Below are 17,015 nucleotides of genomic sequence, written 5' to 3' on the forward strand. Positions count from 1 at the left end.
CAAAGTATTTGCACAGATCATGACTGGTTTTTATCTTAGCATAATTATTCTGATTGACATCTAAAGAATAGACTGAGGTGAGAAGATTGGTGGCAAAGAGGTCACTAGAAATTTGTTGTAATATCGGGCTAGATAGGGAGAGAAAGGACAAGGCAAGTTTGCAAGGTATTATGGAGTTGGCATCTGAAAGACTGGTTATGGGGAACAGAAAAAAAATGACCAAGTGAAGAATGATTCCTTAGATTTCTGGTCTGTGCACAAGTGGATAGTGCTTCATTCACTGAGATAAGGATCTTGGGAGGAGGATAAGTTTGCTGCCTGTCCCACCTGCCATTCCCCAACTCTCAAAAAAATTTAAAAGAGGAAAAGAAAATAATAAGATTATACTACACTTGTTAATAGTTACTATTTTGGGGATAAGACTGAGGGTGGGGGAGGAAGTTTTTCTCCCTTTTTTCTTTTTTAATTTGGTGTGTTCAATGTTTCTATGATGAGAATTATGAATTTTTGCGATATCAAGAATATAGTTTAGATACCCAGAGTCCTTTTATGAGTCTTTGCCACTTACTATTGTTACCGGAGCAAAGAGTTCCATTTGCCTGCACGCATCTAATTTATCCAAAGAGGCATGTACAGATTTTACAGCAAACAAACAAAATAAATACATACATACATACATACATACATACATACATACATACATACATACATACACAAACAAAACTAAAGGTTTGCTTTAGAGAGTTGCAAGTCCTGGAAATACAGGTGAGCTACTATTCAAAGACCTGCCCCAGGTGTCTCGAGAGGATATATTACATAGGGCAAAATCATTAGTCATTAGTCAAGCTAAGGGAGAGGGTTTGTGGGCACTACTATTGGATGGGACTGAAGTAATTCATCATCATGTCTGGTTCTAGAATCAGCCACGATGTCATCCCATCTGGTCCTGTGGGAAAGTGGTCAGTGGGGCTGTTTCGCTGCAAAGGGTCTGGGGCTGAAACACACCTGAAGCCCAGATGTTATCCTTAGTTTATCCTTGTTGTCATGATCGATAGACCTGAGGCTTTATTCTTAAAATGTTTGTCACTGGCTGGAACCTCTGTCCTAAGGTTTAATGATTAAGGGAATAGTCATACAAAGGCGGAAGAATGAGAGTGGAAAAAAGCAAGTGAGTCACAGTGCCGCGGAGCCTGCTTGAAGCAGAGAAAAAGCGATCTTAAGTAAAATCTCTGTGTGGTTACAATATCACAAATATTAAATACTTGCCTTAGTTAATGTATGGTTTGTGGACCTTCCAAAGCTTCCATAAAGGTAGTGAAGACGCATTTAGAAAATAAGCAGATCTCTTAAAAACTGGCTTTTAAATTAAACAAGTTTCTGGTTTTTGTGATAGTTTTGATGCAGGAATATAAATGGGTTAAGGCCAGGAGGCAGAGTTAAAGGTGAAATATTAGAATTAAATCAGCTTCTGAATATCCAAACTGGTCTTCTTATTCCTAAAACTACTTATATTCTAGAATGATAGGTGGGAAATAATTTCAGTAGTGATCCTTTTTCCCAAAATGTCAGGTAATGGGAATTGAACAATAGGAGTGAAGAACCTCTTGAAGCAGTAAATTCATTTTCATGTAGTATTTATGTTTAATGAGCAATGAGTACTACAGATTTATAAAGAAATCATGTCGAAGTAGATTGCTTTTTTTTTTACCCCCTAAGCATAGGATTTCAAAATTAGAAGCAAAGAGCAGCTTTATTATGTCTTGATTGTAGAGGAGTACTTGACCCTCTGGGTCATAGATCCATAAATCAAATCGGGTTGAATCTGTCTGCATGGGAGCATGGTGGTGTGGACAGGAAGAAGAAGACGGGCTCGAGATAAGTAGTGAAGTATTTATTAAGAGTGTTTTTCACATTTGCTGGTTCAAATATTTGGGGGAGGAATAAAATGGAGACAAAAATTTGGTGATATTGTCTATTGGTTGATTTTACTTCCTGTAGAAAACAAGCAAGATGGAGATATAGCCAGGAAGCTGCAGATGTGATGCAGAGATGACAAGTGATGTTATCCTGTTCCTTCCCATCCTGTGCTCCTAGGGGTTCACAGAAGTGTGTTAACATCATAGGCTCATGGAAAATTTTGATTATTAGTATTCATGGGTGTCTTTATTAGGGAAAGCACTTTTTAAAATTTTAATGTGCCTGCCATGAACATGTGCTTTTTCTTTTTTTCTTTGCGCACTCCTCTGTGGGACATTTTTATATCAATCATTTGACTGTTGGTGCCATGAAATATTCTGAGATAAATAAGACACGTTCCCGGTACTCAGTGTTTTGGTGCGTGTGTGTATGTGTGGTGCCCAGGGTAGGAGGTTATTGTTCATTTGTCTTAGGTATGGAACAGGTCACTTCCAAGGTTTCACGAGAAAATACATGGTCAACTTTCAAAATCCATTGCTGGGCTTAGTATTTTTCCTGCTAACTGCTTGTCAGAGATGGGAGAGGAGAGTTGGCTGGAAACAAACAATTCTTAATGCTTCGCTGGTTCCCCCAACCCCCACCCCTCAACCCCACCCACACACACAAATTCGTCAAACAAGCAGATCTCCCAAAGGTTGCTTTACAGGTTAAGCTAATGATTGGAGTTATAGCTACAAGCTACCCTAGAAGGAAAAATTGCAAATGCACCAAAGAAATTGAATTATTGACTTGTGTCTGGGTCACTAGTAGTTTAGCCACTCTTATAGTTTTAATTCCTTTCAAGAAATGCTAGAATGACAAAATGGGGCCTCTCCATTGCCTACTTCTGATGACAATTTTGTTGATTTTTCTGGGCTCAGACATTTGGTAGTATGTTCACCAAATATTCTTGGAACAATCAAGTGCCTCTAATATCCAGCCTAGTAGATTTGGCTCAGATTCTCCTAATCAAATTGATTATTTTCATTATCCCAAAATTGGCAGCTCCAACCTGAAGTCAGACAGAACTGATTCCTTATCTAAGCAAGGAGCTAAGCCTCAATTTCTTTACTTATAAAATGGAAATAAAGATACCCACCACATATAGTTCTAGACAACATCCAGGACAATTCATGGCTTAACATTAGTACTTGCAAAAAACGATAGCTTCTACAGCCATATCATGTTAAAACAGATGGTTCCTTCTTGGTCTTTTATAGTAACTTAAGTTTCTGCTTGAAATACCTATATTAGAAGGTCTTAAAACTTAAATACAGGCTAATTATTTTACGTTTGTCCCTCCAGGCAAGGAGCAAATGCCACAAGAGATGAGCTGACGACATCTGCATTCCTGACCGTTCAGTTGGACAGGTCCCTTGGAGGACAGGCTGTGCAGGTGGGAATATTTTTACTCCCACGACTCATAGACGTTAAAGTTTTACTAGTCTAGTGAAAGCCCTCCTCACAAATTGGAATGGGAATTTGGCATTTTCTAGATGCACTTTTTTTTCATTTTGCAATTCAAATATTCCTATTCTCATGCCATACTAGTTCTCTCAGGCTTCAGGAAAGAGGACACAAACAAAATAAAAACAACAAAATACAAAATAAACTGTTACTAGATCTAAGAGCCCAACAGAATTTTCCTTTAAAATCACATATGTCAATGACTGTCACTTGACATTAAAACCGTTCTGAGTTACCACTTCCAGCTATTGTTAAACAGATGTGGTAAAGGCAGAATTAGTCCCCCGTCCTCATTCCTGCAAAGATGTCAGCATCCTAATCCTCAGGACCTGTGAAAATATTATATTACTAGGCAAAGGGGAATTAAGAATGGTGGTAGAAGTAAGGTTGGTAACCAGCATTTCTTAAAATAGAAAGACTATCCAGGATTACTAGGAAGATCAAATATAATCACAAGGACCCTTGTAAGTGAAACAGGAAGGCAGCGTGAGAGAGATTCAACCAGCTTTAAAGATGGAAGCTCCCACCCCAGCCAAGTACTATGGGCAGCCTCTAGAAGCTGAAAAAGACAAAGAAATGTATTCGCCCCTAGAGCCTTCAAAAAGGAACATAGTCCTGTGACACCTTGATTTTAGTCCAGTGATACTCATTGAGTACTTTCCAACTCCAGAACTATAAGACAAACCTATGATTATTTACAGTAAAACTTTGGTAACTTGTTACAGCAGCAATAGGAATTAAATGCAGCAGTGTTGAACAAGCACAAATTAATAATTCTAATTAATAGTAAAAAAATGATATTTTACACACTCCTAAATCATAAACATATGTAAGTTATATTTTGCACAGGCAAACTGAAATCAACCTTAATAAGAGGTTGTAGAATCTTGGCTGAAGTAAAGTCTAGCACCCGAAAGTGCGAGGGATGGTGGAGGAGAGGGAAAAAGAGAAGAGAAAGAGGAGGGGAGGGGAGAGAAGGGAGAGAAGGGAAAGAAAGGGGATGGGAGGGCAGGGGAGGGAAGAGAGGGAGCGGAATTATGTAGGAGGAAATGAGAGGAGAGGAGAGGAGAGGAGAGAGGAGAGAAAGGAGAGAATGGTGTGAAGGGAGGAGAGAGATGGATTCTTTATTTGGGTATTTCTGAAAATAAAAATTTGTTGAGAATTACTGAAGACAAATTCTAGATGACAGTTTTATATAAATGAGTTAACTTTTTGAGGGGTGTGTGTGTGTGTATAGTGCATATAGATATATAGATGAGTTAACCTTTCGGTGTGTGTGTATAGTATATATATATAGTATATATAGAGATATACAGATATTAACATAGATATATAGAGACAAATAGAGAAAGGAGGCGAGAGAGAAATAATGTGTTGGTTTATTATAAAGTTGGAGTGCCATACAATGGGACTCCAATATCAGTGTCTGGTTCTAGCTCTCCCCATTGTGTCGAAGGAACCATTTCCAGCCTGGTTTCACCTTCCTTCCTCTTTTCTCAAGCTCAGCTGCTCCTCCTCTTGTGTTTTCGGTGGAACATCTGCTGCTCATTTCAGGACCCTTATTAGTAACCACAGGAAATTCTTGGTCTTTGCTCGTTGTAATTTCTTAGTGTGTAATGTTAAATGCAGACTTCAAGGAGACTTTGTTTCCCCTCAGCGTGCTCTAGTGTGCCTGTCTCCTCCTCTTTTCACCGCAGGAGTGGCACTGACTTGTTCCTGGGCCTTACAGCAAGCTCTCCATAGCACTCCTCTCCCGTGCTCTCTCTCCTTCATTTCGTAGCTGGAGCAGCTCTTACTGCCTGGGCATTTTCTACTCGCCTCTCTGTTTTCTCTAGCTGGTTTGGGGCAGGGCGGAGTCTGTTACCATGTATTGGGAAAAGCATCCTCCAGATGGGTGTTCAGACTGAAAGCAGGTGCTCATTTGGCCGGTGTGGTGACACTTCTGACACAGCAGCAGTAAGTGTCCCCTTCACAGGAATTTGTCTTAACTTCCACATTCCCGATGCCCAGTTAGCTAAGACTCTATGTGGTGTATAAGTTTTTTGTTTTGTTTGTAAATCTGTAAATGTGTAATTGCTTCTTCAAAGGTGATAATTAAATAAATAGGTGATCTGGTACTTTAGTACATAAAACCTAAGTAAGGTGTGGAGGCTGGATTTGGTCTCCCAGCTGGTTTCATTTCCATCTTGGTACTTGTTAATATATATACTATAATGCAACTTAGATCTAGATTTAAAGGTACATATTAACTTTTTAAAAAATTATATCAATTGTTAATTAATAAATTATTAAAATTTAATTTTTAAAATGTACTGAACTCTATTTCATAATGAAGTATTATATTCATTTCTTGAATTAAACAGTTCTAGCTAAGAACTGACATCATCTCTGCCATTTAATTGATCTTTAACTTTCCTTACCAAGTTATATAAAAACTTTTAAGATATTTATTATGCCTTATAAATTCCATGTTTCATAGTAAAATATTGAGCTACCCCGTGGATGAATTTCCATTGTTAACCAGTTGAATCCTAAATTGACAATGAAATGGTAATGTTTCATTTTATCACTAGATGGCAGTAGTTTATAATAATGCATAAATAACTCACGTCCTTGATTGCTGTTTTAAACATCCTTTTGTGAGTATATTAACAGTATTGAAAATTCTTCAATTCTCTCTCATTCTCACTTCACAAGTAGAGTGGATCTTAATCAGTGGCCCCTTTTCAATTAGCAATTGAAGTTTTGTCAAGTTTATGGGAAATACCAAGGCAGCAAAAGTTTTAGGTACTCCTAACTAACCTCACCTCCCAGCTTTGGGACTGTCACTCAGAAGACATTTTTATAATTTGCTACTTATTTATTTGAATGTTTACTAATTGAAAGATCTGCAAAATTATTTTCAATGCTCCCTTAGTCCTCCCCACAATGATGTATGCATCAACATTCCCATTCATTTGGCTCCTTAACAAGACACACCAGAGTAGATGAGACAGTTCAATTTTAGCATAGGACAGAGTAATTGAAAACAATAGGGAACTGGAACAATATTTGAACACTTTATGTAAAAAAAAAAAATGCATCAATAACTTATGCAAGAAATAGGAAATTCATTTCTAATCTAGTATCTGGTATTAAGCTAATAGGTGAAATTAAATAATTTACCATTTATTTTCTTCAATTTCCTTATTCTGAAAAGCCTTTGTAATGTATTTTTTAAAGTGCTTATGATAAGCAAATCTATTATTAACATTTCTAAAATTAAGTTTAAAAGTATAAAATATATTTTATCTTTGCCAGGTTTTGATGTTTAGATAGAAATTTATCCATCTCTAGATGAATTTACAGTTATTTTTTCATCTCAGTTGTAGGGATGTGAAGTATTGAGTATGCTTTTGCTTTTTTGTGTGTGTGGAGGCATATGAATGAGCGTCTCTTAATTTTCTGAACAAGATACAAAACACATGAGAAACAAGTATATTCCTAAACATCTGTAAAGTGTTGGTGGTATTGAAAAAAAAAAGGATTCTTCATAAAAGATGGCCTACATCAGCACCTTGCTTGCTCCCTTTTGGAGATGTAGATGTACAGACTCCATCTCTGTGCTTTCTGGAAGCAGAAAGTGGTGTGGAATGACGCTGTTTTGCCTGAGAGAAAGCGGCGGGAGCTCTGGGTCTGGAGTAACAAGCGATTCTTACGTCAGTGAGAAAACTGTGCTTGATCATCATTAACCTACATTTTCGGTTCATTGTTATTCTTCCTGCTCTTGACTCGTGGTTTATTTTTTGTTTGATTTTCAAAAAGAAAAATAAAAACACATTTGCAAATACAAGCTTCATTCATAACACCCTTTATTTTCTTTCTTTTATCACCCTGCCCCTTAGGTCCGAGTCTCCCAGGGAAAAGAACCTGCACATCTGCTGAGTTTGTTCAAAGACAAACCGCTCATTATTTACAAGAATGGAACATTAAAGAAAGGAGGTCAGGTACCTGCTCCCCCAATACGCCTCTTTCAAGTCCGGAGAAACCTGGCGTCTATCACGAGAATTGTGGAGGTATGGCATGCATTCAATAAAATAACCTGAGCCATGAAGTATTAGTCTTTAAAAAATTGGCAAACAAACTCCCTTCAGTTCTATAATTAATCCAGTGTTCAAAAAAAAAAAAAAAAAAAAAAAACTGAAACCAGGAGAATTAAGTAAAAAGTTAGTTCCAGATACCAGATCTCTCATGTTTTTCAACTGCATTATACCAAAACAAATGAATTTTAAGAATAATGTAAGAAATCAGTCTGTTAAAGCCATGAGGCGGCTTATGCTCTATCTTGGAAGGCCAAGGGAAGATGGATGATGGTGACAATCAGCTGACTACTCTGGGGAAATTTGAGGGGAAGGTTCTTGTCTGTACAAGTGTAATGAATGTGCGAAGCAAGCTTCACTACATTGGGCCAGAACCATAACTCAACTGGCCAGATAAGCTGCGGAAATTAAATCCTATATCACGACGTCATAAGATAAGAAGACCTCCAGGTAGGGTAGGAGCAAGGCCAGTAGATGCAGGTGTTTAAGTGGCTGAGTGTTTTTACCTCTAGAATGAAATGATCTATCATACCTCATATCCCAGTTACCTCAGTCTCTACTGAAATCCAAGTCTCCTAAAACTTCCCTGTACCCTCTGTATATCCTCAAACATGGACCCATTTGCCAATCTTTCCTTTCCACACAAGCTATTCAACTGAGCCCTGAAAACCAGGTGGGTCATACATCTTTGCATCTACAACCTGTTTCCTAAGCCACCACCTCCTTCATGCTCTACTGTTTTCTGAGAACACTGATTCCCATAAAGCTGTCTCAAGTAGAAACTGTTTTTCCCAGTGGCCAGTGATGGGGTGAACAGGTTACCCTCCCTGCTCACCCCTGCCTCTTTGACGTCTCTCCTAATCATACTGTCCCTCCCCCAGCCCCCTGTGCTGCATCTGCTGAGCTGCCAGTCCTTCCCCTCTTAGTCTTTGGTGGCTTCAGCCTTTGCTTTACTGTCTTCATCACCCATAAATTAAAAATAAAGCATGTTGTTTATATAAAGTATATGTTGGTAAATAATACATATTTCTTACATAAATAAAATGTGACTCCTATTTAAGGCTAGATTCCTCCAACCTCTACCCACTGCCAACTTCTGTCTGGGAGCCCCCTGCCCTCTGGGCTTTCTAAAGAATTTTCTGGATTTCGCTCTGTCCTGAGTTCTTATCCCACTTTTAGTTCTTCATTGTTGTGGGCAATGATCTTCTTTCTCTTCTGTAACATCATTTTCTTCTTCTGTCCTGGATCATTTACTTCAGAATACAAACATGCCTTAAAGGAACCGCCATCCTTTCTTTAAAAACTCTCCCTTGACCCTGACCCTCCCAGTGACATCCTTTACCTGCCCTCCTTTAATCTACAAATCCTCAAACAGTTGTCTTCACTTATTCACCGTCTCTTTTTTAAGCCTATTCTCTCTAAAGCCATTTCACTCAGGCGTCTATCTATTCCTGCCATTCTACCAAAATGGTTTTTATCTAGTTTTCCAATTTCCCGCCTTCACCATTTCTCTGGTCTCACTTTTCATAATGTCACACTTACATTTCCACAGACACCTTCTCCCGTCTTTTTGAAAAACTGGGCTTCTGAAATGCCATTTACCAGGATTTCTTCCAAACCTCAAGGCCACCCTTCTAGGGGTAGTTTTTCTGGACTCTCCTCCTCTGCTTGTCCTCTAAGCATTTGAGTGCTTCAAGGATCAGTCTTGACACTCTTCATAGTGATCTCGTTCATTCCTGTAGTTTAAATGCCATCATATGTATTGATCTCATCCAGAATATTCTATGCATGGATTCTCATGTGTTCAATTTTGACTAATTTTTTTTTAATCTATCAAATTAAAAGACGGTTTAACTGTCATCTATGGGCATCTCAGTTGATTTCAGAGGAAAGAGGCAGTGAGAATCATTACATTCCTATTCTCTTCCCAGTGCACACTTTTTTATGAGACGTGGTAGACTGCTTGCAGTGCAGCTCCTTTATTTCCCTGGGTTTCTCAAACTGGCCTTCACATTCCTAGCCTCTCTGAAATGCACTAATCAAAATCATTGTTTTTAGGGCTTTTTGTTTTCATCCCCCAGAATGCTAAAGATTTATAATTTTCTGTTTTAGAACTTCTTCCCTGATCCCATACCAATCTGGTCATGAGCCTCTCGTCACCCATTTCCTACCAGCCAAGCTCTTCTCTTTGTATCAATGAGAAGACGTTTGGATTAGAAATTTGAAGTCATGATTTCTGTAACTTTTCATCCCATTTAATTTATTTGAACTTGGTCCAGGAGGCCTTGTTCCTACTGAATGAGGACAATAGCCACATGCTGAATATCATCAACCCCTGGAATATCTTTAAAACTTCCAACAGCCATTTCTTCCTCCGGGGACAGAGTCCTGTCAAGCCTGGTGAAATTCAGCTCTCCACAAAGTTGAGGTCTTTATTTAGCAGCACAACGCAGTTGGCCAAACAGCATCACTTGGCACAGCTAATCACCAGCTGCTTCTTAAAACACTTTCTTGGCCTCAATGCCACACTCTTGTTTTCTTCCTCCCTCATGGCACACATCACATTGAGTCCCACAGTCATGAAGAAAGTCATGCAGATACTTTCACAGTCAGAGTCACTGGCATTTTCACAGAGACTGACACAGTCACAAAATCACAAGGTCATAGATGCAGTCAGACACGAGTCCATCTCACACGCTCAGGCTCACTGCCAAGCCTGAGACTCTGCACATACTGGTCCCTGCCCAGAGGTTCCACCTTTAACCTCACTGCCTAGCCAGAGCATGGACCCACCTGAGTCCCTTTCACTCCTCTTTGTCCACATGGAGCCAAACCATGTTCTCCTGGCCAATCCTAGACACTGTCCACAGCACCTGGTTGAAAAAAAAAGGGGGGGGGGGCTTGTCACTATTATGTTTTTATCCCCAATAAACAATCTTTCATAATTTGAGCTATAATTTATCTAAACCTGGAGAACCTCTTAGTGAACCTCATTATCATCTCTTTGCCTGCATTGGACTCCAGTCCCTGTTTTGTGATTTTTAGGTGTGCCTTCAATTATTTTATAAATGGTCTCTTAAGCCGGGGAGAGAAGAATGAATACCTTTGCTTTATGTATGTCATTTATGAATATTATGCCCTCTTTATTTATTTATTTTTTAATTATAACCTATCCTTGTTTGTATGGTCTCTTTGACTATGATCATTGTTACTTATCATTTAAGTTTGGCGAACTTTATTCTTAGAGCCTTGTGCTACTGTCTGCAGGCAGTTCAGCATTAAAGCGACGCAGAGCCAAGTGCTCCTCCTCTAATGTTTTTCACGTCGCAGTGGTGTCCCAGTGCCACCCGGAATTAATTTCCTCGGATCAGGACAGAAGGCTATGGACGGGTTTTCACTGTCACAGCCTTCTTAGACATGTTCGTTGGGGAGCAGCAATGAATGTGAATCATTGTGTTATTTTTCTTCGTACTCTAGGTAGACGTTGATGCGAATTCTTTGAATTCTAATGATGTTTTTGTCCTGAAACTGCAACAAAACAATGGCTACACCTGGATAGGAAAAGGTGCTAGCCAGGAGGAGGAGAAAGGAGCTACATACGTAGCAAATGTGCTCAAGTGCAAAACTACAAGGATTCAGGAAGGAGAGGAACCAGGTGTGTTCTAAGTCCAGGTCACTAACGAGGACTTATATTTGCTATGATTGCTAATCATGTAATTTATTTTTGTTTTCCATAAATAATCACATTGTAAAGATCATAGAGAGTTAAGAATCCTTCCATTAGTTGCAAAAGTGAGTGATGGTACCTGCTGTATTTAAGTAATTTCTTAATATTAAAATCAGAGTAAGATAATATTATTTGTCAATGAAGAGCAATACCAACCATGTACCTCTGAAATGCATCGGGTAACTCAGTGTGTTTTCCACAGAGGAGTTTTGGAATTCCCTTGGAGGGAAGAAAGACTACCAGACTTCTCCACTGTTAGAAACTAAGGTTGAAGACCACCCGCCTCGGCTTTTTGCCTGCTCTAACAAGACTGGAAGATTCACTGTAAGTGTATTGGAAGAGACATTCTGCTGTTGGCTCTGATATTTTCCAGCTATGTTACTGCTCTGATTCTCAGTTTTAGCTTACCCGTAAACCACAGAATATACCCTACACAGGGTAGTTTTAACAGTCAATGATGTAATGAATATGAAAGCATAGAAATACTGTAGTGTACTACATAAATCAAGCTACTCTTGAAAATATCAGCTACTTTATTCCTGCGTCAGCATTTAGGAGTTGCCGTATGAATATGCATGTGGTTGGATTTGCTGATTTCATAATCTGACGCTTTTCGTGGTGACAGTGTTGGCTTCTGATCAAACTAGTAAGTTTTACACTTCAATTTCCCAGAGTAAAAAAAAGTTTCACAATCTTGACCAAATAAAATATATTATGGAAATATGATCATTGGGCAAAATCACAGGAAACTGTATACACACCTGCAAATTAACTGAAATCAGCAGGAATATTTTATTTCAGAGTAATTCACAAGCTTCAAATTCCAGGAAATCTGGAGTTAAAGTATCTATATACAAGAGTGATTTTTATACAGGCTGCTGAAATATTCTGGACTTCAGCCTCTTCTCTCAGTTTAACCATAAAAGTCCTGCTTTCTCTGACAGGGTAGGCTCTTGCATAAATTTTTGGTTTAAAGAACAAATTTTTTTCCTATATAAAATTCGATCTAAGGATTTCATTACCATGTCCTGGTAAATACAAGCTTTATTTTTCAACATCTACACTTGAAAATTTCCTGTGTATTTTCCCGGTACATGCTTGCTAGAAATAAAAATAGTTAGAAGAAGAAATTGCTAATGTACAAACCAGGCTTGAAGTATAAGTGATTTGAACTAAAAATTAAAAATTTAAATAGTAGGTTGTGATAAATATTTCATTGTTGGTCACTGCAATTGCTCACCTACTTTTCAGAAAATCCCTGTATTTTATAAACTTGTCATCAGAAAAATCTGTAGTTTTGCTCTTTTGACCGCTAATTTAATACTGCATTCAAACAACTTTTTTTTTTCAGCATATGCTTGTATAATTTCTTATTAGTAGTACTTCTAATATTGCTATAAGTAACATGTTTGATTTAAGTGAAGATGTATTTCATAAATAATGCCTAGGGTTCTGTCAGGTTTTAAAAATCTATTAGTCTTTGTTTGTGTTTGTTTGTTTGCTTGCTTTTTTTTGACATGTGTGTATTTAAGAGAAATATGCTTTTCCTCTGCACCTTTCTTGATAATTGGAACTCCTACTCTCTTCATAATTTAAGATAAAGGAATATTACCAGCAAGTGTTCCATCTTATCACCATCAGAATGCAGGCTTTAGACACATAGATTCATACAAGGCAGCAGAGCCTATTGGTTAAACGCACAGCTTTTAGAATTAATCTGCCTGTTGTGCAATATTACTTACTTGGTCATATTTACTGGCTGTATGATCCTCAGGCTGTTTATTTGCCCTCTCTGTGTTATAGTTTTTTCATCTGTTAAATGGGCCTAATCCTACTTTCATAAGGTTATCATAAATATTAAATTAGTTGTTGCATATAAAGGATTAGAACAGTGGATGGGAAAAAGTAAATGACATTTAAGGTTTTTGCATTTTTCGTCTTTCTGTGATTGAAAAATGTTTAGTAAAGAGGTAATATAAACAAATTTGTTGCCCTATGTAAATGGTTAGGATTTTTTGTTTGTTTATTTATGGTATAATAATCTCAGTACTCATTAGTTTACAACAAATATGTATTGTCATGCTCTGGGGGCTGCAGGGTGCCTGAGACCAAGTTCATCTAGCTGGGGGTACTGAGAGGTTCTCCTTCAAGCTGCAGGTTGGGTTCATGCCTGTTTTCCCATGACAGTTCAAGATCAGAAGAGGGTCCCTGCTGAGTCACATTTGCTAATATGACCATGACCAAAGTCACAGCCAACTTTGCCTACTCAACTGTCCTGCAAAATCACATAGCAGAGGGAAGAAGTGAAGAGTTGGGAACCAAAATCCAATCTACCACGCTTTCCTAATAATCAGGGGATTTTATCCAGAATTCTGTGAAAATATTGAATTTTAGATTAATACACTGGTACTGGCTGCATTAAACTAACCCTCCCTATTATCCTTTAATATTTACTATCGAGAACGTAATTTAACCCATTTAAAATAAAAATAATAACCACATATGGAATATTATAATTTCATCTCACTGAAAATCGTTGATTTATAAAAATAGCCAGACCTATTAATTTTATTAAAGTAATCTTGACCTACAAAATGAAAGACAGTTTAATACCCAGACCATAAACAAATGGCTTTAGAGACTAGCAAGGCAACATAAATCTGTGAAGCAACTTATCATAAGGAACTCCAAGTGGAGAGAATTGTGGTCAAATTGACAGTATATGGAGTGTACAGGGTACTCAAATACAGTGTTTATATTGATCATTCCAAATAAGATACCATTCATTTGTGGTACCTGACTACACATATAAACAGTTATTTAAATCTGCATTATCTAAAAGGAACGAAAAAATGACTACCGAATTTTATTTTTGCTGTGCTCCAAAATAATAACATATAAGGCATTTTTATCATACATATTTTAAAAAATTACTATTTTATCATTTGGTCATAAAGTTTTTTTTACGCATTTCAGATCGAAGAGGTTCCAGGAGAGTTCACCCAGGACGATTTAGCAGAAGATGATGTCATGTTACTAGATGCTTGGGAACAGGTAAAACTATATTTTGTTCATAACAAAAGAGTGTACTTATAGTTGGGAGCTGACAAAACCTGCTTTGAGTAGTGGCAAGTCTAATAATAAATAGGCCTATGGCTTCAAAAGAGACACAACGCATTTTGGCAAACAACAAAACTAATATATGTGGCAAGTTGATATCTTAATGTAGAAATAATTCCACGGCTATCATCTTTGGTTGCATAGTTCTAGGCAAAAAAAAAAAAAAGAAGAAGAAGAAGAAGAAAAGAAAAACTTCTGTTTTTCATTTCTTCGTAAAATTCACGTACTCAACTTATTCATGCATTCATCCATTCATTTATTAATAAATACATTAGTAGATACCATAACTGGGGGGTGGAACAGGGGGAAATGCTGTGTGGGAGACTGAAATATTCAGAATTTCTCTTAAAATTTGACAAGAAGTCATAGGATACCCCTCCCCTGGGAAAGAAGCAGACACAGAATAGTTTTCAATCTAGAAAGAAAAGTATGTCACTGTTATATAAATCTTCCTTTTTGAGAAAATTAATGGTCATTTGATGTGGCACATCTGTCAGTTTATTTTATTTTATTTTTAACCTCTATGTAAACTAATAATAGTGAAAAGGAAAAGTAAATATATTAGAAACTAAATGATATAGAACAGTTGTGAATTTGGCTTTCTCTTAGAGTCAAACAAAGAAATTGTTACTCTCAGGTCTGCTCTTAATTGCTAAGTCTTTCAGTTGTATTATAGCTTCTCTTCTTGTTAACTAGACTTACCATGGTGGCAATCATTTTGCAATATATACAAATATCTAATCATTATTTTGTATACCTGAAACTAACATAATGTAATGTATGTCTATTATACCTTATACTTTTTATTTACACTACCATGCTGTCATGATTTTTTCTATGCCCTCCAAGCAAATATTCCAGCACCTTCAGTTTGAATTAGAACACAATCAAAACTAATTTGACCAAATTTCTCTGCCAACAAGAGATTTTTAAAGTGATTTAAATATAAAGTAATTCAGGGAGAATTTTTCAGCATTAAAGTACCAACTTACACATTTAACAAGGAGAAGGATACGTACAGAATGTATAATTACATCAGTTTAAAAGAAAACTTCCATATTTAGATGCTAAACATTGTAGTACTTTTACCAATGTTATCAGACACAATACTGTAAGAGAACACGAGGCTTTAGTCAGAGATTCACAAAGGGAGTCTGGGGTGCCCACGAACAAGCTGAATGTGCCCCCTCCAGCATAATAACATAGAAATAATGACTGCCTTACACACTCCATAGGGGTGAGTGAAAATTTTTTTAAAAAGTGAATAAATTGTTTTTGAGAAATTCCACTTTGTAAACTAGAAAACACTATTTATACATAAACTATCAGAACATAAAATCTGGAGTCAAATTTGTCTGTATGTAAGTTTAGGTATTTCCTAAAAGTGTAAACATTGAAAAAGTGGTTGAACGTCTCTCTTCTGTCTTTACATTTCTAACTTCTGAGGTTGTTGTGAAGACTAAATTAGCAATGTGTGTAGAACACTTTACATTGAGTCAACACTCCCCAAACAGTACATACTATTATCATTTTATTTTTCAGATTTTTATTTGGATTGGCAAAGATGCCAATGAAGTTGAGAAGTCAGAATCTCTGAAGTCTGGTAAGCTAGATATCAATTATTCTGAAAAATTTAAATTCACTTACATTTTACATAGAAATAGTAAAACCTCCATAATTGTGATAACGTAGGTTTTTTAAAAATTCTTTTTTAAGTACTGCTGTTCTTTCTGGTACAATTTTTTGTTATTGAAAAAACATGAGTATAATTATGCCATAAGGATAGTTTCATACAGTTTGGAATTTGTTCAGGCAGTAATGAAACTCTCATGGCACATTTCACAGTAGATAAGAGAAATCTATAAGGAATCAGTCATAATAAACAGCATTTACCTACTTGGGGCAAAGAAAATTTATTTTATTGGAAAAGTTTTCATTCTACAGTTAAATGAAAACTAACTGAATTTATGTCTTTATACCTCTTTTTAGCCAAAATGTACCTTGAGACAGACCCTTCTGGAAGAGACAAGAGGACGCCAATTATTATCATAAAACAGGGCTATGAGCCACCCACATTCACAGGATGGTTCCTGGGGTGGGAGTCCAGCAAGTGAACTGATTTTTGTAGGAAATAACAAACCAACAAACATTATGGAGCTGTTATAGGGGCAAAAAAAAGGAGTTTTATTTGTATACGTTTGACTTTAGAATATTAACCTCAGCCATATGACTATTTTTCAATGCCTGGTCTTGGTTTGAAATCTTTTAAACAGGAATTTTCTTGTGTTACTGCTTTAAAATAACCTCGACTCTTGTTGTGGACCATTATTAGCTCTGTTGGAAACTGATTTAATTCCTTTTATATGACTTTTTTTTTTTTTTTTTAAGGTGAAAAGCTATTCGCAAAGTAGGGGACTTAGAATATTTTATAATTCAGGAGCCAGTAGCCAAATTTGTTCTATATATATGCCAGAGAAGAAAGCTGTGATGCCTTTGAGATTAATTTCCTTTCTGTGTTTTGCGTTCAGAAGAGGTGTATATTTGCAGTAATGTTAAGAAAGCTTTCAAAGTTTGTTGTTTTCTGTCTTTAGTCAATGTGACTTTATACCATTAACTCTAAAGTGTCATTTTCTAAGAGAAACTTTACTTTTTGTGTGTTTTTAAAA

General features: G+C 36.9%; 1 protein-coding gene across 1 annotated transcript in view; it reads left to right on the forward strand.

The window, feature by feature from the left end:
• Window positions 1-16,527, forward strand: part of SCIN (scinderin) — a 64,241-nt gene extending 47,714 nt beyond the window's left edge. The window contains exons 10-16 of the mRNA XM_016160750.2: window positions 3,262-3,352; window positions 7,308-7,478; window positions 10,980-11,157; window positions 11,432-11,553; window positions 14,206-14,283; window positions 15,892-15,952; window positions 16,339-16,527. Of these exons, the coding sequence (XP_016016236.2) occupies window positions 3,262-3,352; window positions 7,308-7,478; window positions 10,980-11,157; window positions 11,432-11,553; window positions 14,206-14,283; window positions 15,892-15,952; window positions 16,339-16,463 (826 nt within the window). The 3' untranslated portion in view covers window positions 16,464-16,527. The remainder of the gene's footprint in view (window positions 1-3,261; window positions 3,353-7,307; window positions 7,479-10,979; window positions 11,158-11,431; window positions 11,554-14,205; window positions 14,284-15,891; window positions 15,953-16,338) is intronic.
• The last annotated feature ends 488 nt before the right edge of the window (window positions 16,528-17,015 follow it).

The sequence above is a fragment of the Rousettus aegyptiacus genome, unplaced genomic scaffold (genome assembly GCF_014176215.1).
Source record: "Rousettus aegyptiacus isolate mRouAeg1 unplaced genomic scaffold, mRouAeg1.p scaffold_m13_p_13, whole genome shotgun sequence".
In the NCBI taxonomy this organism is placed as follows: domain Eukaryota; kingdom Metazoa; phylum Chordata; class Mammalia; order Chiroptera; family Pteropodidae; genus Rousettus; species Rousettus aegyptiacus.